The following is a 23,637-nucleotide window of genomic DNA, read 5'->3' as shown; positions in this document are numbered from 1 at the left end:
CTTTCTTCCACTAGATGTCTCTGTCACACCAGGTGTGTTCCATTAATGCAGCGAACAGCAAAGCAATAAAAACGATGTGAAACAATGTCATTGATAAAAGTGGCATGACAGTACACTTTTTGTACAATGTCACACTAAGTTGAATGTTTTTTTTTTTTAAATTCACATCAAATAACGTTATCAAACACATGTACCCACATACTTGGAAAAAGAAAATAAAAACTGTGCATGGCCATAAACAGGTCATGGAGTCTCATAAACAACAACAATACATAGATTTACTTCCAATGCTCCTTTCAAATCCCTGAGATAAACTGACAGTGGGTGGATTGGGAGGAATGTAAAAAAAATCTTTAACAGCATAGATTATACATTGACCATCTTTTACACCAAGAACCACTCAAAAAATACTTAGCTCTCCAAATATCACCATTATGACCAACATTAAAATAAAATAGTAGCCCTGAGTGTTCATCAAAAGTTAGACACGTTTTATTCCTATTACATTAGCCCTCCGTTTAAATATAGGTACAATGGCCTGGAAGTGCAAAACGATATAACAAATTGTGAACCAATTTTACATTTCAGAAAACACATTAAAAAAAAGCAGAAACGCTTTTACAAAAGACAAAACAAATTACAAAAGACGAAACACCCGGAAAGGCAACGTCCCATTTTCAGTTCTCATTTTTTTCTGGTATTTAAACGGCGGTGTATAGACTTTTTATATTAGCTGAATTAAAAATGTTGCCTTTACAAACATACTGTAACAATGTTAACTTTTGATCGACACTGCAATAAATGAAACACTGCATCATATTGAGAGCTGCTCCAAATATCTCACTCCTCCCATGTAGCTTCATACTGCTAATCAAGCAGTGTAGTTGTACACCAGTGCAAACTATGCGTCATACACATTTCGAACAATTTACTAAGCATATGAAACTACGAATCCAGAGACAGTTCCATGTCTTTCGGCTGCCATTCGAAGACTTTCTGCAGTCAAATGTGATCTAATTATCCTGGCCGTCCTTGGGTATTTCCCCACAGAAATGAAGGGGGAATAGTGATTGCTGGCGAGATTGGAGTGGGTCTAATCTTTCGCCGCTATTCCATTTCACCGCACATCTAATTTGTCACAGTGCTGATGAATACGCCACAAGTTCCATGGGAACGAGAGGGGACATAATGAATGTAAAACACACAGGGGGAAAGATGGAGTGAGAGAGGAAGGGGAAGGCCATTGCTGTGCTGTGCTGCACTTTATCACAATGCATTGTTCAGTCGATCCTGTCTAATTGTGCGTGGATCTATTGCTCATGCCTTGACAGTTAGCAGAAAAGCTGAAGTGGTCAGAACCTTCTGTGACGCTTATGTCAAAGAAGAGCTTTCATATCTGATTGGATGGGATGCACATCAGTCATCAATGTGAGCCTTGGAGGTACACATTAGGTACACCTGCCTGATGAAATCCAATAGAAAGATTTTGATTGCAATAATAATAATAATAATAATAATGGGTGGAACAGTGGACGACTGGTTAGAACATCTGCCTCACAGTTCTGAGGACACGGGTTCAATCCCCGACCCCACCTGTCTGGAGTTTCCATGTTCTCCCCGTGCCTGCGTGGGTTTTCTCCGGGCACTTCGTTTTACTCCTACATTCCAAAAACACACATGGTTGGTTAATTGAAGACTCTAAATTGTCCGTAGGTGTGAATATGAGTGCGAATGGTTGTTTGTGTATATGTGCCCTGCGATTGGCTGGCGACCAGTTCAGGATGTACCCCGGCTCTCGCCCGAAGATAGCTGGGATAGGCTCCGGCACGCCCGCGACCCTAGTGAGGAGAAGCGGTAGAGAAACTGGATGATTGGATATTATTCTTATTATTCTTATTCTTCTTATTATTAATAATAACAAAAATAATCATGTATTTTGAGGATTTTTTTAAACCTTATTGTATTTTTTTATGTATAATGTTTTTAAACTGAACTTTACCTTTTCATTATTACATTTTGCATTTTCCCGCCAAATTAAAATAAATGTTTTACAAATGTTCATATCGTACCTGTACCGTACCATACGGTAACATATTTTAATGTAGCTCATAGCTTAGCTCATAGCATAGTATAGCACACCACAGCATACCATACCATACCATACCATACCATACCATACCATACCATACCATACCATACCAGAAAAACAGAATTTTGGATTTTTTTGCAAATGTATTAAAAAAGAAAAACTGAAATATCACACAGCCATAAGTATTCAGACCCTTTTCTCAGTGTTTAGTAGAAGCACCCTTTTGAGCTGATACAGCCATGAGTCTTTTTGGGAATGATGCAACACGCTTTTCACACCTGGATTTGGGGATCATCTGCCATTCCTCCTTGCAGATCCTCTCCTGTTCTGTCAGGTTGGACGGTGAACGGTGTACAGTCATTTTCAGGTCTCGCCATAGATGCTCAATTGGGTTTAAGTCAGGGCTCTAGCTGGGCCATTCAAGAACACTCACGGAGTTGTTCTGAAGCCACTCCTTTGTTATTTTAGCTGTGTGCTTAGGGCAGGGGTGGGCAAATGTTTTGGCTCAGGGGCCACATTGACTTTTAAAATTTGACAGGCGGGCCAAGCCAGGACCAAATACATACATATAAAAAATAAACAAACAAACAAACAAAAAGTCATTGTAGTGTTAATATTTAGATTTACTTTTAATGGGAACAGTGTTGTTTTGTTGATCACCTTTTTTTTGCCAGTGCATCAAAGTCTGGTGTTAGTTTTGTTGTGGCAATTCTCAGAACGCATCTGAGGTGTTCATCACTTAGCTGGGACCTGTAGGATGTTTTGTTGGTGTTCATCACACTAAAAGTCTGTTCACACACATACAGTAAGTCCAGTCAAACACCACCATCATCCTCTGTGCCATCTTCTGGATTTTTGGAAATTTGTCTGTGTTTAATGAAGCATAAAACTCATCCAGTTTGAAAGTTGAACTTCTCTTTTAAAACGATATCACATCGGAGATCAATCAGTTCCATCTGCAGCTCCCGTGGCGCTGTTTCGGGGTCTTGTGTGACTGAATCTTGGGTGGCAGTTTGTCAGATAAAGGTGTTTTGCTGAGCCTGCAAGCTTGATTTTTACCGCTGAGCCATAGCCATCAGTTCCTGCGTTGATTGGCTGTTAGCATAATCAGCATGCTTGGTAGAAAAGTGACAGCTAATGTTATATTCCTCTAAAACCGCAATGGTTTCTTAACAAATTAGACATGTAGCCTTTGTCAGTCAAAAAGTATTTAGTAGTCCATTCTATATTAACTCACTGTCGTCTTTACTTTTCTTTGAAATCAGAAATTTCAACAATTCCGTTTTTTTTCCTGTCAATATTCGGTGTTGTGTGTATGTTAATGAGGGGAAAAAATGAACTTAAATGATTTTAGCAAATAACAAAGAGTGAAAAATTTAAGGGGGTGTGAATACTTTCTGTACCCACTGTACACGTAATGCAGAGCCATGCTAGACCATTTTAAATTACAACCACCAAAACAGACAACAAATGACCATTAAATGTAAGCAATATTGTCCTTGTAGAGCCATCATTTTTGACACATCTCTTGCAGTGGATCTAATTAGACACCACGTGTGTACCTAATGTTGTGTCGCGGGCTTTGTTTGTCATTGGGGGGCAAATGAAATCAAATGAGCACATTTTCATGAGCGGCAAGCAGATGGTAAGAATCACATCTGCATAATGATCCTTTCCTGTCATCATTATTCATGTATTCCTCAGCTTGTGACTCTCAGGGTGGCAATACGACAGGGCAGCGCTCCAAGCGACGGGCAGCAAAGTGAACAGGCAGGGTCAGAAATCTGTTTCCAGGCAACGAGGTGTTTCTGTGTCTTTAATGCACCATGCCAGCTGCTATTAAAAGTGACACCAGTGCGGCCTTGGAGACACACACACACAAGCAAACACACAAATTTGAGCCTTTTCCCTCCCTACCGATCAAAGTCAGCATGCCAGATTATTGGATGCCTCGAAATGATTATCCCAAGGGATTATCTTGAGGTGTGGGGTGTGTTAAAAGTGATTTTTCCTCCCTGATCTGCTCGGAAAACAAACGTGGCAAACGATCTTAAATGTTAAACTTGTTCAATGTTTATGATCGCAAATACTGTGTGTATGTGCATGCTCACCACATGAAACAGAATGATAGCCAATTAGGAAGCGGTCTGAAGGTTGGAGGAGGAGAGCGTTTGTCGGTGGAGACATCGTTGTGCGTGGTGTGCAATGTTGATCATGTCATGTACACCACACACTATGAGAGCGGTCAGAACACACTGGCCGTCAGGAGCATCATTCAGAATAACCTCTCTTTTTTTTCTTCTTCTTTTTCACTGTCCTGTTCAGCTGCATGGCCATGCAAAATGTTGTATCTGTATTCATTTTGTGCTGGAACGGTTTTGATGTTATTTTTTATTATTATTTTTTGTTGCTTATTCTTATGTTTATTGAAAATACAGCTGGACAGAAAAGGGTATTAGGGGACAAACAGAGGGACAGGACGGACAAGGGGAATAGGGGTGTGTACCACAGCAGAACGATGGTTAGACAGTCTAAATATTTGACTACAAGTAACATTACAAAGTCAAATCGGGTTCTTATTTGTGGACGGGGGACACCCGGTGAGAACATGCAACAACTGATGAGTGGTGCGGTGGAATGCTTTTATAGTGTCTAAATCGCTGTGAGAACCTGTGAGTTGATATCAATCTGTTTGTTAGTTGTCCCAGCATAAGCGATTCAAGCCTGTATCGTGTCCCTGGAGTTTATCATTGAATGAACACCATATCACATGCATGTTAGTCAACTGGTGTACGGAGTTGCTGTACCGGCACACCTAGGAAGGGCGGGCCCGGCCCCCTCCACCCGCAAGGGGATGCCGAGCCGGCACGCCAATCCCGTGGGGGACAATCAACACGGGTTACGTTTGGAAATTCACTCCAAGTGGGCTCTCTACACTCTGGAACCTTTGGAAACTCAAGAGCATTGTTGGAGCGGGCCGTTCAGTTATTTAGAGCGCCACACTCTGGAAGTGCGGGAGCGCACTCCCGCCACTCTGACTGAGGAGACAGAGCAGGAGGATATGTTTACAGCCAGAACTGACACATTCAATATGGCACACGCAATGACATATCCGGGCCAATGGCCAACACGCTCATTCGTAAATTCATAGAAAATGGAGCGCGCTCTGCCTCTCTGAACACTGCACTCTCAGAGCGCATTGAGAGCGTCAGATTGAATTTCCGAATTGACATGTGCTGCTTTTCTTATTAGCACCATCTTGTGGCATCTTGAAGCACTTCAGTCGACTGTGTAATCAGAATCAGAATCAGAATCATCTTTATTTGCCAAGTGTGTCCAAAACACACAAGGAATTTGTCTCCGGTAGTTGGAGCTGCTCTAGTACAACAGGCAGTCAATTTACAGAACACTTTGGAGGCATAAAGTCATTGACAAAAACAATTGTGCAAAAAGATGCAGAGTCCTCTAGCACTTAGAGCAGTTCGAACGACTAATATTGCAATAGTCCGGTGCAATGACCATTGTGCAAAGGGCGCTGAGACTTCAAGGAGTGTATGCGGTTTAAAGTGACGAGTAGTGCGATCATCTGGGACAATGTCGGTTGTGCAAATGTTACAGATACTCCTCAATCAGTGTGCAGATGGAGCAGATGCTACTCTGGCATGAGTGGCCAGTATATGCAAATAGTGCAGCATGGCGAGACAACTACAGTGAGTGCACGAGTAATACATAATTGGCCCCACAGAAATGTGACAACGAACTCAAGTCAAAAAATTCCCAGCTTGTTGTAATGGAATTATAGGTTAGGTGTTTAAGAAGTTGATCGCAAGAGGGAAGAAGCTGTTGGAATGTCTGCTAGTTCTAGTTTTCGTTGATCGGTAGCGCCTACCTGAGGGAAGGAGCTGGAAGAGCCGGTGACCGGGGTGCAGACGGTCCGAGAGGATTTTGCACGCCCTTGTCTTAGTTCTGGCAGCGTGCAAGTCCTCAATGGTGGGTAGGGGGGTACCGACAATCCTTTCAGCAGTTTTGATTGTCCGTTGCAGTCGGAGTTTGTCCTTTTTTGTAGCAGCACCAAACCAGACTGTGATGGAAGAACACAGGACCGATTCGATGACCGCTGTGTAGAACTGTCTCAGCAGCTCCGGTGGCAGGCCGTGCTTTCTCAGAAGCCGCAGGAAGTACATCCTCTGCTGGGCCTTTTTGAGGACGGAGTTGATGTTGGTCGCCCACTTCAGGTCCTGAGAGATTGTAATTCCCAGGAACTTGAAGGTCTCGACGGTTGACACAAGGCAGCTGGACAACGTGAGGGGCAGCTGTGGCGAAGGATGCCTCCTGAAGTCCACGATCATCTCTACCGTCTTGAGCGTGTTCAGCTCCAGGTTGTGTCGGCCGCACCACAGCTCCAGCCGCTCCGCTTCCTGTCGATATGCAGACTCGTCACCGTCCTTGATGAGGCCGATGACAGTGGTGTCATCTGCAAACTTCAGGAGCTTGACAGTCGGGTTCGCTGATGTGCAGTCGTTCGTGTAGAGAGAGAAGAGCAGCGGAGAGAGGACATTATATATTTTTTATGCCCCTCGGCCCTCATATGTGCCACGGTAGTACTTTCTTATTGAACAGGGCTTTGGCGCCATCTTTTGGCATCTTAGTGCCCCACACCAAGCGATGTGGCCAGACCCGAGTTTGGCAACTGGTTTTCACGAGCGGTCGATACCTCGGTAACTGGTTTTGCAGCGATTCAAATTTTTATTCGCCGTTGCACAATGTCGCAAAATCGCAGATTGCAGCCAATCAAATTGCACATAAGCTTTCACACACACTAAAAATACATTTCTAGATTTTAAGCTACCGAGACCAAGATGGCTGCTGTGCCACCACCAAACCATACAAATACAGTATACAAAGGCTACATATGTTGTTTTATGACAATACTTAACTTATTAACTTACTTTATTTATAGTTTCATATGTACCTGTGGATGGAAAAGCGAAGCCTGCAATCATTGTCGCCAAAATGAACGCGAGCCATGTACGTCATACGCCTAACACATTCAAGTAAATGGGAGCGAGCTAAGCCTGTCAATATATCCCCACGCTAGCTGGGCCCGTAGATGAAATCGCTCATTGTGCGAGTGTGAGTCGCCAACTGTCATTTTTTTGCGATGGTCCAGCCAAAGTGGGGTTCGGCCACAACCCTTGGTGTTGTGAGGCGGGCTTCGTGTCATTTCAGAAAGAATGCAAAAACCATGAAAAGGTCAGATTTTTTTTTTTTTTTTTAATGAAAAGCTTGGGATAGGTTCCACAAAAAAAAAAAAAAAAAACGTGAGAAGGATAATTTGTGGATAGCGAAGCCCAAATAGGCTGATGATTATTGGATACTGAAATGTTCTCTGAATAAACAATTCAGTAGAGCGTGTGAGTGTATTTCAGTTATGTGTGAGAGGTTATCCTGAACTTTGTCCCTGGCCCCTCATTCGTGCCATTTTTTTTCCTCATCATGTGCGGGATTGTTCACATAAGAAAATGGTTAAGATGTTAAATATCGGCAAACATGTGGCATGCTTTATTGATGAGTGAATGTCTCCTTAACAAAGGAAGATGCTAGAATTGGTGTACAGAACTCCAGCATCACCTATCCATGAGGCAGGCAGGCTGGTTGGGGAGCGGGCTGATGAGAAAGCCCCCTAGGACTCTCCTCTAAATAGGCATGAAATTATATCTGCCTCTGACTGAGATTAGTGTCCATGCAGCTTCTCTCTTGTCCTCGGGCCCTTCCACCAAACAGCCACTTTGCAGTTTCAGCTCGCTCATGTTCAAGTTGAAGAAAGTTCATTTCCATCAGGAGGTGCTCGGCGTCCTTGATCCGCCTTCATGAGTCCAGCTGGATTTGTCACACATACCGAGCGCTCAGAGGATGTGGTAAACCACAGCCGTGTCATGCGCGGATAATTTGCGCTTAATAGAAAGAAGCGGAGAGTGCTGGATGCACTTTCAGTTTCAGTACATACATAGATTTCACAGAACTTATTGAAAACGCCTCACTGGCAAGTCCACCGGCTGCGCCTGCACAATGTAACGCACATCAGCCCCACAGCAGCCTCGGACTGAATTCTGCTTTTATGATGCCTATAAAAGTCCAATTGTTGTGGACACTCACAGAACGTGGCTATTTTGTCTTTATTTTGGAGGTCACGGGGACTGTGCTGTTATAATCAAGTGCATTGTGTGTGTGTCGACATTCTGCCTCACTCTTTTTTTCTGTCCACCGCGTATGAAATTCTTCACTCTGAAGCTGGCACGACGGTTGTGATCAAGCGGCACATCCTGCACAATTAGGACAAAGGGAGGCTTTTACAGGACATTGTAAAGAGCAAACGGAAGCACAGCTGAGGGGCTTTTTTTTTCAACCAGTGTGATCACGTTTTCTTCCAAGGCAGGAACTGTGCTCAAAGAACCAGTGTCTAGCTCCACTTAGGTCCACAAGTACAGTATTTGGACAATGACTGGGTTTTTGACTTTAAGCAACTTGCCTTTATACTGTGCTCATAAAAAGTCTACACACCCCTGTTGAAATGTTAGAAATTTGTATGCAAAAAAAAAAAAAATTAGACCAAAATAAATCATTTCAAAAATTCTTACACCTAATGTGACCAATAACTTGTATAGCGCAATTGAATTGAATACAATATATATATATATATATATATATATATATATATATATATATATATATATATATATATATATATATAATGTTCTAACTTTAATTCTATCTCATCTGTGTATATCTTTTCATGACTATGCATTAAGGGCAGATTCCACTTTCTGACTAAGTGGTTTCTATTTAATACAGAGCAGTGATAGCTTGAATCCCCTTTGAAGAGATTTCCTGGATTCATGTTCCTGTCAGGGGAACATTAGTTTATCATTAAAAGGTGGGCATGACTGACGTCTGCTGTTTTTTCATTGTATTTAGTATAAAAATCATATAGTTCAGTGGCTACTTGGAAAAATCTTTGTTTATGGAGTGTGTTGTGGCAAGACACCACCATTTTTTTTAGTGGAGAGCTCATGTTGCTGGAAACTAGTCCAGTTTGAACGTGATATAGTGTTTAACTTTCCCACTCTTGTCTTGTGAGATAATGGCAACTCTAAGTGTTACCATTTGGACTTTTCTGATATAGAAACTCAATAGACAAAGGTATGGTGATACCTTGAGATACGAATTCATTCAATGACCACACTCGTCACTCAAAATCATCAAATCATTCTTCCCCATTGAAATGAATGGAAATGTAATTCATCCGTTTCAGCCTCTCTTCTCCCCTCCAAAAAAACCGCAAAATTTTTGGTTATGTTTATTTTAATATATAGCAACAGAGGAGATGTAACAACTCCTCGGCAGTAATATTATTCATTCCTCGCAGCGGATAAAGAATATATGCCTTTATTTTTGTGTTCCTCCAGCATTTGTGTTCAACTAAGCATTTTTTAAAGGTTTATAACACCGTCACATATAAATAGGGGCAATAAACAGATTAAATAATCTTTTTTGAAGGATGGCTCACCAATTCTATCTACCAAACTGCTTCTTGTTGTGAAGTGAGTTGAGTTCACTGCCACTGTAAGTTGAGTCCCTCATATCTCATGGCACCACTGTATTGGGAGACTTGGTCATTACACACACAGGAAGTAAAACTATCACGTGAATGCCAAAGGTTAAGCAGAGGTGCATTGTTGTTGGGTGCACATATTAGCTTGGCTAACAGCTTTATCAGCAGTAGCTTCTGATAGCACATACACACACTATATAACTAAATGCTACATGGTAGCAGTCACAAGGATAGGTCCACCACAGCCAGAACCTACAGTACATGCATGGCAGCATACAAATGAACCACATAAAAGTGAAAATGTCACATAAAGTGACAAAATTTATAACTAAGTGTTCAGTAACATCCTGTCGTATTTGTGACTGTACACCTTGTTCAGGACTCTCCCTTGTCCTCCGACTCCAGTTCAAGCATACAGTATACTGCTGTACCACTGGCATTTCTCCAGCAGCCGTTTTTCTCCCAGGGATCTCACGGTAATGCAAAGCCCTACTTGTGTTGGCATAGGGGAGTGCCTTGAGATAGGGGTTTAGTTCGTTCACTCGTATCCCAAATCATAGTTCCTCATTGAAATGAATGGTAATGAAAATGATCCATTCCAGTCCAACCAAAAACCGCATTTATTTTTTTTTTTTACCGTTTTTTGAAAAGAAAAATTGCTCTCAACAGTGTCATGCAATATAAAAACACACATCAATAAAATTTGCTCTCCACTTATCCTGCAAACATGGTAAATGCAAGCACAAAACATGACTGTACCTAATATTTTGTCCTTCCTCACTCTTCTTCTGTAAGGTTTATTGGCGGCTGTCAAACCAGCTTAATGGTGCATTAGACCCACCAACGAATATTGTCCCTCCACTACAAGGAAATCAATGTGAACTGATGGTGGCTGGATGTTGTGAAGGTTGTTGCCACCATCTAGGGGGGGTCTGAAGCTCACTCGTATCTCAAATTTGGACTCCTAACTCAAGAAAAAAAAAAGTATCTCGAAAAACTCTTCAGTCATGATTCTTGTATCTCAAGGCACCAATGTATTTGGGTTTGGCGATGCACTCTGTGTAGTGTATGAAGTGGTGCCTTCACGAGTGAAAATGCTTTTATTGACTTTACAGGCACTTGCTTTTGGGGCCTGCTCTCGCAAATAAAAGCCACTCTAGGCGCAAGGTATGGGTTGTTCATGGTTATGCAAGTCAAACCCGTTGTTGGTGCAACAGTATATGGGGTGGTGTTTATGGTTGCGCACTTGCATGAGAAACGGCAGACCCCTAGAAAATGGCTAGTTTCAGTGAGTCACGGACATCTTGTTCAGATGCATGGGAACTAAAAAAAAACTCATCGCATATGCCAGATATGATAAATATTTTATTTCAGCAAAATACACACAATTGATGCATTTGTATCTTTCATGACTTTTCAGTACAGAGGAAAAACCCAAACATATACACAGTATGGGTATATATGTATGTGGGTACATTTTAAAGTGCAAGTCATTTACACAAGGTCAATCATGCGTTACATAGCATCTGTATCAGGAACTTCAGTTCAGTCCTCAATAACTTCGAGTGTGCTATTTGAATATTAAAATAACTGTCACTTATATATATCTATATATCTATATTTTCATAGATATATACATGAATACAAAATAAACTTTACAAGTCACTGAAGCTTTTTTTTTTCGCTTTTGCTCGAGCACAACAACAATCAATCACGATCAATCTATTTCAAGTCTTGAGAGGAAAGAGTACCATGACGTGTCAGGAGAAACAGTTTTTACACAGCTCACCGCCGTGACGCTCTCGCTCGAATCTGCAACACAAACTAACTGAAGGCCCGTGACCACTTTGTGTGTGTGTGTGTGAGAGTGTGTGTGCATGCTTGCGTGCGTGCGTCTGTGCTTGTTTGTGTTTTGTCCTGGATGTGGCCTCCTGCAAGCAGACATTCAGTAAACAGTTACATTCTCTGAAAACTACCGTTACATTGGACTTTGTTGAGGAAAAACAGTCAATTTGCCCTAAAAGTAACTGACACACAGGAATGTCCATAGGAAGTCAACAAGACGACAGACAAGACACGGACGTGGGTGTCGCCGATAAGTGGGCAGCAGCTGTTTGGGTTTGGGAATTAACCCATGATGGACAACACACACACGCGCACACACACACATATATATATATATATATATATATATATATATATATATATATATATATATATCATGAATGTTTCAATGCCCTTTGTAGTGGTCAAAATAGAAATGAAAAAAAGTGCATTATGAACATAAAATAGTAGGATACCATTGGACTACAGTGTGACTATAGCTCTTAGATGCTCATAGGACACGCCGTTAACTGAGCTGAACAATCACCGTAGACTGCTTTTATTCACCACATGAACAAAAGCGTTCGTTTCTGTGTCGCTGTGGAGCCTTTGTGTCGGAGATCATTGCATAGTTTGGAATTGTCAACATAGTCTTGGATTTGATGCTGAAAAACAATTATCATGCGAAGTAAAAAATAAGATCTTGTAATGTTTGTGCTCCTCCCTGGTCAACGTGAAGTCACTTCTTCATGCAGGATTGGGTTCAGCTTGTTAATTGTTTTGGTCAATGGAAATCTGCTCATTTTCAAGCCTTAGTTCCAATTGTATGAAAAAAAAACTGCCTTCAGAAATATAATAATGTTTGATATTTAATGTTTTGATTCACGCTGTCAAGAGAGCAATATGTTTATTATTGTGGTTGTAGTTTGATCAATGAATTAAAGAATATCCCTTCCCTCAACGATATAGTTAAATTAATGACAGTGTCCATCAAAACTGAGCATTTTTGGCCTTGTAAAGGCAGAATTCTAGATACAGCTCTTAAATTGGCTAATGGCACATCAAACTTCCTTAATTACATAAAATTGTAGGGGGGCGGAGAGAAAAAAAACAATAAAAAAAAGAGCTGAACCCAACCCACCAAAATGAAATGTATCTTCACAAATACTTTCTTTGAGGCAATGTGCACAAACTGGTGCAAAAAAGGCTCCAGGACTGCCTCCTCATGTCTATAAGGTAACGAGCCAAATAAACACCAGCATGGGGCTTCCTATTTGGGGCGATTGTCTTCATAGAATATGAAGGGTTCAACAAACTGCTATTAGTTCAAACAGAAAATAGCAACTTGAAGTGTCAACAAGTCCATTACCAACAGCACCGCTGCCAACTTCAATTTCCAATTTTTTAATGAAAAATGGATGGAGGGACGTTACCCACGCCATCCGTGCTGATGTTTGCTTTAGCCCCATGCACTGCAATGCAACGTGTAGTTGTGGTCCCATGTGAGTACATCACCTGACTTGAATGACCAACTTTGTTCCCCTATGGCCAGCACAGAGTCATTATATATATATATATATATATATATATATATATATAGTTCAAATTTAAGCCATAACTGAACTGCTTGTTTGAAGCGAATTGAACCTAAAATATGTGCATTAAAATAAGACATTAAATAATATAGTAGGAAAATAAATATAATTCCAAGAAGGCTTGTTTGTGTGTGTGTGTGTGTGTGTGTGTGTGTGTATTTTAAATAGTCACGCTAAATCTTGACCCCCGGGGGAAGCGAACCTACGTCGTTCAGCATGGAGGCAAGCACCTCGCCCTCACTTTAGCAACATAAACATAGTGCCTTTGACGCCGGAGAGCTCAAAAGTCACATGCATGGTAATAATATGATGGACAGATTTGGTCTAATGAGCTTTATGATAATTGAGAACAACACATCACTACTAATGGCTACATATGTCATCAGAAAACAAACCATCATCATATGTGCTATATCTATACACTATTTTGGTATTTAATGAATAGCATTCAGGGCAGTTTTGAAGTTGTGTTTTTGTTTTTTTTTGGTCAGTTTAAGGTAACCTCGCAACGGTTTTAGTGACCACGCTGTCTTCGTAGAAGGCTAGCTTTGGCTGTCTCAGATTACCTATAGGATACAGTACATGTAAGAGTTAGCATTGTTAAAAAATACACGTGAAGGTGACCTTCACATCTCATGCTCACAATTTGACTGGTCTCACCACTTGAATATTGGATACAACTAATGATTCCCCCCCCCACCCCCAATGGATGAACCAATAATAATCTGTCAATGGATGACTTTTACTTGTGCTTTGGTGCACCGTAAGTGGGAGAAAAGTGATTCTAAGGGCCCCATGACTGACAAGGGGCCCTCGAAAATAGTATTTTCAATATGCGGCATTGAAGTGATGTGTCCAAAATGATATCCCTGGTGCGCCCTCTGCTTGTGCTCTAGAGCAGTGGTTCTAAAACTGGGGTGCACGACCTGTAGCTTGGGTTTCATTATAATAATTTGCAATAAATTATGTGGGATCATTTTTAAAAAGTGCATACCTGCGAGGTATGTTGGAAAAGTTCCAGGACTGGTGGAAGAAAAGATATATTTCAAACCCCAAAATATGAGTTTTCACCTTCAGACAATCCACCAGCACATCCACAAAGACGTTCCAGGAGCAGGGCCACTTGTGGCTGCTTCACCATGAAGGCGTGGCAGAGATGCCCGGGGAAAGTGCGTTAGACTCCAGGGGGATTACGTTGAAGGGGGAAACTCGTAGTTTGCCGTTCGTGATTTCAAATATACCTTTTGTGACACCATTCCTGGAAATTTCTGTCACATTTGAAATTCACATATGACCAAATTCAAAAATGCGACTTTCCTCTCATAAGACGATGACTTATCCGACAAAAATACGTTGTTCTTGTAAAGACCACAAACATTTTTGTCTTGAAAAAAATACAACTTGATTCCTATAACATTACAAATTTCTCTCTGTTAAAAGTATGAATTTATTGTAACATTATGACTTTCCCTATAAAGTGAGCAACCTTTTAATTTCTATGGGTACACATGGTAGCTATGTTTAATTGGTATTAGGATTATGAGGAGGCATCTTCTCCCCTGGACCCAAAAAGTTTGAGAACCCCTGCTCTAGAGATAAGAACCACTATGGCTGTTTTTCTTCTTCTTTTTTTTTTTTTTGTGCTTGGCATCAAGACCTTTTAAGGATTCATCTCATCTTGAGGAGATGAAGCGTGAACAAGGCTGCTGGAGTGGGAGTGAGTGATGGACAGAGGGGTGGTGGTGTCTGAAGCTTTAAACGTAGGATATACAATATAGCAACAATCAGATCAACTCTAGGGGCGGTCCGGCATTCCCTGGAGGTGCTTATTTGTGTAACTTCCAGTCAAGTGGAGGAATGGATGTGTTCACCCCGAGGGAATAGAGGAGCGTTTCGGACTTGGAGTGCAAAGAAGAAGTTAGGAGCTGTCACTAGCTGAGCGTTTTTTGCCAAAATGACCAGCAGCGTCTCTGTTTCGCAGATTAGGCTGGATCTTGTACATATGGGGGCCCACGGACCAGCGCCAGCTCCCGCGGGCCTCCGCTCCGGTCGGGGTGGCTGCGACGGTTGTGGACGTGCACGGCTTGTTCTGCAGGAGCTGTATGAGCATGGTCATCTCCGGGCCCATCCGAGACACCATGCTGGCCCTGATGCTCTCCACCGTGTCCTCGTCACAGTCCATCAGGCTCTGCAGTAGCCTCCCGTAGAACCTGAGGCCACAAAAACACATTCACTGCTCGAGGCAGAGGGGGCGCTGGTGTCTCGTCCCAACGTCAACCCTTCCTATCCTGATTCTCCTTCGTAGGCACTCCGACTAACAAGACACACCGTCGAATTTCCCCATTTCCCGGCTGCATTGAGCAGATGGCAACCAAAACATGCAAGTGAATACAACGTGAGCCATCTGTTATGCTACATAAATCCAGGTCAAAGGGGCAGCCGGTGTACAACATTTATATTTGCTGAACCAACAACAGCACTTTATGCTGCTTTTGTGGTGAGGACTTTCCAAACAAGAGCGCTAAGTAGGGCACATACTGTATGTCCTATAGGTGTCTAACAAGCAGTGATGCCAGTTAAGACCACTTTTTTCATTGACGAGTAATCTAAGGCGTTACTACAGCGATGCCTTGAGATAAGACTTTAATTTGTCCCTGGCCCACACTCTCAACCCAAAACACTTGTATCTGAAATCATCTCTCGCTATTGAAATTAATGGAAATTACATTCATCCGTTCCAGCAGGAAATAAACAAAAACAAAAATGTAATGTGTTTTTTAATGAAAAAAAAAAAAAAAAAAAAAAAAAATCGCTCTATAATATTGTACAGACTTTAAAATTCTGCTACTGGTCTATAAATCGCGGACTGGTTTAAATCCTAAATATATTAAAGAAATGCTAGTTGAATATAAAACCAGTAGGGGTCTGAATTCTGCAGACTCAGGTCAAATATTGGAGCCCAGAGTTCAAACCAAACATGGTGGAGCAGCATTTAGCTGCTATGCTGCACACAAATAGAATAAGCTGCCAACAGAAGTGAAGTCCCAGCCCCAAGTGCGTAGGTTTTTAAAATCCAGATTAAGAAACAATTAGTTTTTTTTATCATCCTTACGATTGTGCTGTTTTAAAACATTTTAAAATCTTTTACATGCCCTGTGCATTCTTTTAATAACTTTAGTAAGCTGTCTTTTATTTCTGTACTTTGTTTTTAAATGCATTTTGCTCTTAATATAATTATTGCAGAGCATAAAGAATATATGGCTAGGAGTATTGTTATATTATCTGTATAAATGTGTTGCTGCACAGTTTGTGTTCAGATATCCGATGCTTAAAAGGATAACAACACTGCCAGTTGGAGAGCAATAAGTTCAGATATTGAGAGTGACAAAGTTATTTAAGTTACGGAGATAGCAGTGTTCCACATGCAGTAGGCCTACTACTTTTCACTGGACTGTGTGTCCATGAGAAGTAAGTTTAGGCGCCATTTTGTGTGTGTATCATTGGTAAGTTGGCGAAGTTTAGTCAGTGTCATACCTACCGGTTATGTGCCAAGTTCGGTTCTACTTTCGCTTAGCGAGTGCTACGATTTACGTCCGTATGTAGGGATGATGGCGGCACGTTTGCCTGACCGGTTAGCACATTTGCCTCACAGTTCTGAGGATCCGGGTTCAAATCCGGCCTCACCTGTGTGGAGTTTGCGTGTTCTCCCCGTGCCTGCGTGGGTTTTCTCCGGGTACTCCGGTTTCCTCCCACATCCCAAAAACATGCATGGTAGGTTGACTGAAGACCAAGTTGCCTGTAGGTGTGATCGTGAGTGCGAATGGTTGTTTGTTTAATATGTGCCCTGCGATTGGCTTGCGACCGGTTCAGGGTGTACCCCGCCTCTCGCTCAGAGTCAGCTGGGATAGGCTCTAGCACGCCCGCGACCCGAGTGAGGAGAAGCGGTACGGAAAATGAATGAATGAATCTAGGGATCATATTGTGTTACTGTGTCTACCTTTAAGTTGTCTCTGATAACTTGTATGTATCCTGCCTAATGTGTCTTATGGAGCTGCTGAAAATAACGACTAAAGCATCATGTAATCTAACTTCATTACTATTTAATGTGCTTTATGCAGCTGCTGAATTTAACTAATAAAAGTAACGTAATCTAACTTAGTCACTTTTGAAATTAAGTTATCAGTAAAGAAATTAAGTTACTTTTTAAAGGAGTAATCATTCATCAGATTCATTTGTGAAGGTAACTGTGGCAACACCGCTAATAACGGAAATAAAAATAATCCACACAAAACATCCTTTCGAGGCTCTTAAAACAACCCTTCACAAAAAAAATTCAATAAATAAAATTCAGGTTGCTACATCCCAACGTCCACACAGTGATTAGTCCACCACCCAATGTAAGATTTATGCCACAGCTGCCCTAGATTTATACTGTAGTAGTGCTAATAACCAAAATCATTGTTTATGCAATAATTAATGCACTAGTATGTCGAAGCTCTTTATTTTTATGCTAAAATATGACTGCTATTGTTGTCCCTGAATTTTCCAATTCACCGTTTTACAAAAAAAAAAAAAAAACTGGAATAAACAATAAAGCAAATGATCATTTCTTGACTGAGATGTCAAATTAGAGTTGTTCGCATTCCTAAATAGAAAAAAAATAGTGGTTAAAAGTTTTGTTTGATTCATTTCTGAATTCCTCATGCTTATTCAGAGTGGTAAACGTCGAGAGCTCACTGAAATGGAAAGAGTCCGCATTAAAGCCATGTATGATGGTGGATTGTTAATAAAGTTATTGAGCACTGTAATAATTGCATAAATAAACAGTCACCTACGTAGTTACTTTCATCTACAGGGGAGTATTTGGTTTACAACAGCAGATTTCCAACTTACATTGTAAGTACAAGCTCATTTGCTTGTTTTACATTTATAGCCAAGACCACTACTACGTTAGCGTAGGTTTGTGATAGACAACAGCGTTTTTACAGCTTTTCGAACTGTCTTTAAACCGATGACCCCATGTATACACATGCATATATCATTGCGTATGTAGGTATGTACAGTACCTACATTTTACCATGTTTAGTAGGAACCCAAATTTGTGACATAATTTTAAGTCATAAATGAATTCAACCACTAAAATCATTTTTTTCCTGTTCTACCTCTCAGTATATGTCGCTGGCATAGATAGATGAACAAAGTAACGAACTATAATTTCATACCTTATCTTAATCAGGAAATATTCATATGCTGTTATTTATTCCGCTTGTTTGCAGAACAGTACAGTTGAAAAGTTGTGAATAAACAATAATAGTTATGTTTTAGCATTAAAAAGATGTACATGCTGGTGTATTTACCATTACAGAAACAAAGTATCATTTTGGTACTTGGATGTTCATCTAAGACAGCTTTAGCATAAAACTTGCATTAGGTGGTAGACTAATACATTTGTTAAGTACTGTACATATAGCACATACATACAGTATACATACTGTGCAGCATAAATCCATTTCAAGACAATAGAAATGTGAAGTTTGTACAGTGTTGAAAGTCTATGCGGCACTTCATAATGAATCGAACGATGCATTATTACATTCGTTGGCCCGTTGCGACGGAAGCCTCACCTGTTCGGGAAGTGACTCGGCAGCTGGGCCACCTCGCCGATAGCGTCGGGATTGGTCCGGGCGATCGTGCAGATATCCAGCTTGCTGTAGCACTCCTCCTGGACTTCGGCTATCATTCTTTGGAATGTGGAGCATCGACGGATGGTGGGGAACACCTTGGAGGTGATGCCATTGGCAATGCACTTAAGGCTCTCTTTCACAAATGCTTTACCCTGGAGAAGAAGAATGATATACAGTGGAACCATGACTTAATACTGTCCCGACTTTCACTAGGTCAAATTTTTGTTTTGTGTTGCAAGCCACAATCTTAGTGTTGTAACAAACAATGGAGCAATTAGGGTGGAACCTCGATGCTTCTCTTTGTGAAGTCTTGGCTTCCACGTGCTTTCTTTCACGCAGAGTAAACATCATTTGCTCTGCGCATCATGTATTTCAGGTTTCTTAGTTTTCTTTTGCTATGAATGATCCTTCAGTGTGGCTCCCAAGAAAGTGAAAAGTGCAAGTGACGGAGCTCTTAGGAAGCCCTGGAAAGTGTTACAGTTGCGGCGAGTATTGTTTCTTCTGAAGATCTGCTTCGGATTACAGAGGCACCGACCGAGTTCCGTTCCTACGGATTGCGGAACTGCAGCACGCTGACCGGTCGCTGCTGTTACACGTAACACAGCGCCGTAGTACGGCCAAGCGAGCGCATTTTTGGAATGTAACCACCGCCAAAAAAAGAGACGACCCTCACCAGAGCTGCACGTCACTCACTAGGCCGCGGCACCTAAAGGCACATTAACATACAAATGTACTACAGCAGTGGTTCTCACAGTTTGTTTTTATAGTCCTATAAAGTAGATTTGTTAATAACAGTTCAGTTGTAGTTAACTTTTTATCCATTTCATCTTTTAGAGCAGTTTGTTTTTAAACATTTATTTCGATGCATGCCTGTGAGTATTGTTATATTGTCGGTCTATGTGTTGCTCCACCATTTGTCTTCAACTATCTGTTGCTGAAAGGGACATAACGCCATGAAAATAATGCTAATCATTAGCCCATCTACGGCATTTTGCATTGTTTGTTAACATTACGCGAATCAGACTTCCTTAAGGCAAAGCTATATGGTTGTTTTAAACAAATGTGTAATTTTCTTTATTTTATTTTTACTTTGACAGAAAACTTGGAGTGGCAAAAAACTACTTTAAGCCTCTTTTGCACCATCTGCCAAACTGTAGCTTGATGTGAAGTGAGTTGAGTTGAGATAACTGCCACCATACACCGATTGCATCTAAATTTTTTGCGCGCAAGTCAAAGCAAAAAAAAATAAAAATCGGGCGACCGATGGCTCATATCCTGAAAAATTCAGGTCACTCGTATCTCAAGGCACCGCTGCATACTTTTAAAAGGGACAATAGTGATACTTGAAGACCCAAGTATTTCTGAGGTGGTACTTGGGATAAATAGTTAAATGTGGTACTACAGTGTGCATGTGTGTGCGTGTCTTAATCCAGTTTATTTCTTTACATTCTCTTTGATTATGTTTTCATATTACAATCTTTTCTTCAGGGGCTGCAACAGATTAACGGCATTTCCATTCATTTCAGTGAGTAACGTTTATTTCAGTTATGAATAATTTACTGTATGTTACGAGTGTGGTCACGGAATGAACTCATAACTTCGTCACGGTACCGCTGCACTGTATATTTTCAGAGCGGATAGAGGAGTCGGTGGAGGAAGTGTAAGCGTATACCTGAGTGTCAAATTTAGCAGCACTGTACAGGAAGGACTTGCAGATGTCATGCATGCCATCTGTGTCACAAGTTGAGTTTTCCAGGCAGGCGAAGGCCCCGCAGCCAACTTGGAGGGCACTGTTGAGACAGCGTGCCACATCTGCTGTGGGCACAGAGATGATGATGATGACGATGATGATGATCCATCAGCAGCGCAAGCCAACAGTAGCTACAGTTGCCAGGCTCTGGGCGACAAAAAATGCGGCCGACAAAGGAGAATATTCATTCCATCGTACTGTGGTGCTTCACAAAGGACGTGCAGCCGCGAGGGGCAAAACTGGAGATTGGACACCTTACAGCTCCCAGAGGCTCCGACACTTTTTGGCGCCGCTCGGCTTTTCCCTTGGCGGGGACCGAAATTTCTCAGCAGAGCTTTTGGACCAATGGCACCAGAAATACCAAAGAGTTTCCTGAGAATTGTTGGCGTGCCTGGCGACACACATAAACTCGTGCGCATACACACACATACTGCCCTGCCACCAGCTTCTGTCTTCAATTATTTTTGCACCAACTGGTAATTGTCGAGCTACATTTTAGGACTCAGACCACTTCAATATTCCTGACTAGAGAGTCGCCACATGCCACAATCCGGGCAAATATGGATCACGACATAATGTAAGTATACATCCATAAAAGCACAGCCACGCTCAGGCCGTGCAACCAGATGTTCAGAAAGAGTCATAATGTGAACATCGTTCCCATATCCTCATCCGTCCATTTCCTATAGCGCTTGTCCTCATTGCGGTCTCGGGTGAGATGGAGCCTATCCCAGCTCACTTTGGACGACATGCGAGGTACATCCTGGACTAGTCACCAGCCAATTGCACAGCCCATCGAGACAAACAATCATTCACGTGCACATTCGTACCAATGGACAATTTAGAGTCCAAGTTAACTTAAGTTAGTCTTGACTTGGTGAGAGTAACATGGAACACCCTGGTCTGGTTGCCAGCCAATCGCATTCAACTGCACATCTATTAAGCCCAAGACCACATCTTAAACACTGTATCTGATAGCAAATCCTTTTTTATTTTTTTTATTTTTTAGGATTGGGCCGTGAGTTTTTTTGGCATTTGAATGACTTGAAATTGGAGGAGAAGTGGTTAGCATATCTGCCTCACAGTTCTGAGGTTCTGGGTTCAAATGTCATCTCTAGCCTTCCAATGTGGCATTTGCATTTTTCACCAGCTACTTCCTCCCAGTGCCCACATTCCAAAAACATGGCTAGGTGTGAATGTAAGTCTGAATGGTTATCTTTGTGCCCTACAATTGACTGGCAACCAGTCCAGGGAATGCCCCGCCTTTTGCCCAAAGTCAGCTGAGATCGGCTCCAGCTTATAATGGATAGATGACTTTATAGCGGGGATGTGGAAATTTTTTTGGCCCCTGATATTAAATCCCTCCTAAAGTAGCAGAATAATCTTTATTTGCTGTGAACACAAAAACTAAATTAACTAAACCAAACCTGCTGCAACAATCAGACAAATGTGTATTATTGTACATCACGGACACCTGCGCGTGTACAGAAGTGCACGACGGGCCTGATTGAAACCTCTCGCGGGCCAACTATGGCCCACGGGCTGTAGGTTGTCCACCCCTGTTACACTAATTAGTGAAAAGGGCTGCTTTTATTTCCCTGTAAAATTTAACTCATGTTAACCTTTATATTGTTTAATACACTCACTCATGCACAATATTAGTGGGAGAGCTATGCAGCACTAGCAGGTACAAGCTCATCTGTTGCCGGCAGGACACCAGGCCCAAAAAAAAAATGTATAAAAAAAAAAAAAAAAAAATTTTTTTAAATAATAATATTTTTTTAAAAAACAAACAAAAAAAAAACCCCGCACAATTCCTTGCACTGCAAAACGGCTGCACAGGCCTAAATGATCATAATGAGAGAAGAAATGTGTATGTGAGCAAGCGAGGCACGGCTGGCACACACGCACCCACACGCACAGTATAGAGATAGATGCACAAGCATGTGTATGTGTGTGCTACTTACAAGGGCTGTTGGCCGAGAAGCGTGCTCTCCTGGACGAATAGGACTCGTTGTGATCCAGCTCGTATGCAGATGCGTTGAGCAGCATCAGGAGAAAAAGTCCCGTCCTCAGAGGCATCGTCTTCCCGGCGCAGATGTCACAAGTGATCGCGAAGAGACGGCCGAGGCTCCGAGGGGAATTCATTCAATCTGCAAGAATTTTAAATTAAAAAATAATAATAATAAATAAAATAAATAAAAACCAAAAAAAAAAAAAAAAAAAAAAAAAAGAGCGAGAGCGAGAAAAAAAAAAAGCAGAGCGAAATGGAAAGAAATCAACGGGGAGTGAGGCTGCTCTTTTACAAGGCTGCGCTAGTCCTCACTGTGCTTTGGACTGGCATGATAGGCAGACGGCACCGATGCTCAGTCAGAGCTTCACCCTGCTCGGGTTTATATAGCAGCGCTGAACGCCACGAGCTGGACGCCTGCGCCAATCACGAGGCTGCGTTCAAGGACCGGCTCCTGCTCGCTCCACTACTAATTGACAAAAAAAAAAAAAAAAAAGCACTCGGTGTTATTCATCACGACGGCCCTCGGGAGAAATGATGCATTCATGTTTTTATTACAAGCGTACATACCAGCACTAGATGGACAAAGGTATCGGGAAACTTGCCAATTATGCAGGAACTTAACATATAGCTTCCGCTCTCGCGTTAAGACCCTCTACAAGATGTTAGGCTCTGTCTGATGGAGTTTTCATTTGTGAGGCCAAAGTTTTTTTTCCTTGCTTTTACTTGAATGTTTTTTGATTTGTTTCCCTCATACCCTCATAGAAGTGAACTTACTTCGATTTATCCATGAATGCACGCATCCATCCATCCTTCTATTTACTGTCCACTCCTCCATAAGAACTTTTGTTCCAGGTCTAGCTCTTTTTTTCTTTGGCTTTTCGTGTGTTTTTTTTTTTTTTAAATTCTGATGCCACCACAGAAATGGTAACTTACTGTGATCCATCCATCCATTCTTATCTTCAACCACCCATCCCTCCCACCTGTCAATCCCATCCATCCAATTCATCTATCACCCATCTGTCTGTCATCCACCCGTCCACCCGCCAGCCCGAGCATCCATCAGCTCGCC

General features: G+C 41.6%; 1 protein-coding gene across 2 annotated transcripts; it reads right to left on the bottom strand.

Moving 5' to 3' along the window:
* Positions 1-11,115: 11,115 nt before the first annotated feature.
* On the bottom strand, positions 11,116-22,805 carry stc1 (stanniocalcin 1). 2 transcript variants are annotated; one of them, XM_061673473.1, is made up of 4 exons: positions 22,522-22,805; positions 20,477-20,619; positions 18,745-18,956; positions 11,116-15,330 (listed from the first exon to the last, which is right to left on the bottom strand). In XM_061673473.1, exons 1-4 carry the CDS (start codon positions 22,700-22,702, stop codon positions 15,039-15,041), a joined length of 828 nt encoding a protein of 275 aa, XP_061529457.1. In that variant the 5' UTR covers positions 22,703-22,805; the 3' UTR covers positions 11,116-15,038. The 2 variants fall into 2 exon arrangements, with proteins under 2 accessions (XP_061529457.1, XP_061529458.1); XM_061673474.1 differs by having other exon boundaries at positions 20,477-20,616.
* Positions 22,806-23,637: the final 832 nt, after the last annotated feature.

The sequence above is a fragment of the Phycodurus eques genome, chromosome 3, assembly GCF_024500275.1.
Source record: "Phycodurus eques isolate BA_2022a chromosome 3, UOR_Pequ_1.1, whole genome shotgun sequence".
In the NCBI taxonomy this organism is placed as follows: domain Eukaryota; kingdom Metazoa; phylum Chordata; class Actinopteri; order Syngnathiformes; family Syngnathidae; genus Phycodurus; species Phycodurus eques.
Note: the sequence above shows the minus strand (reverse complement) of the source record. Positions and strands in the feature narration are given on the sequence as shown.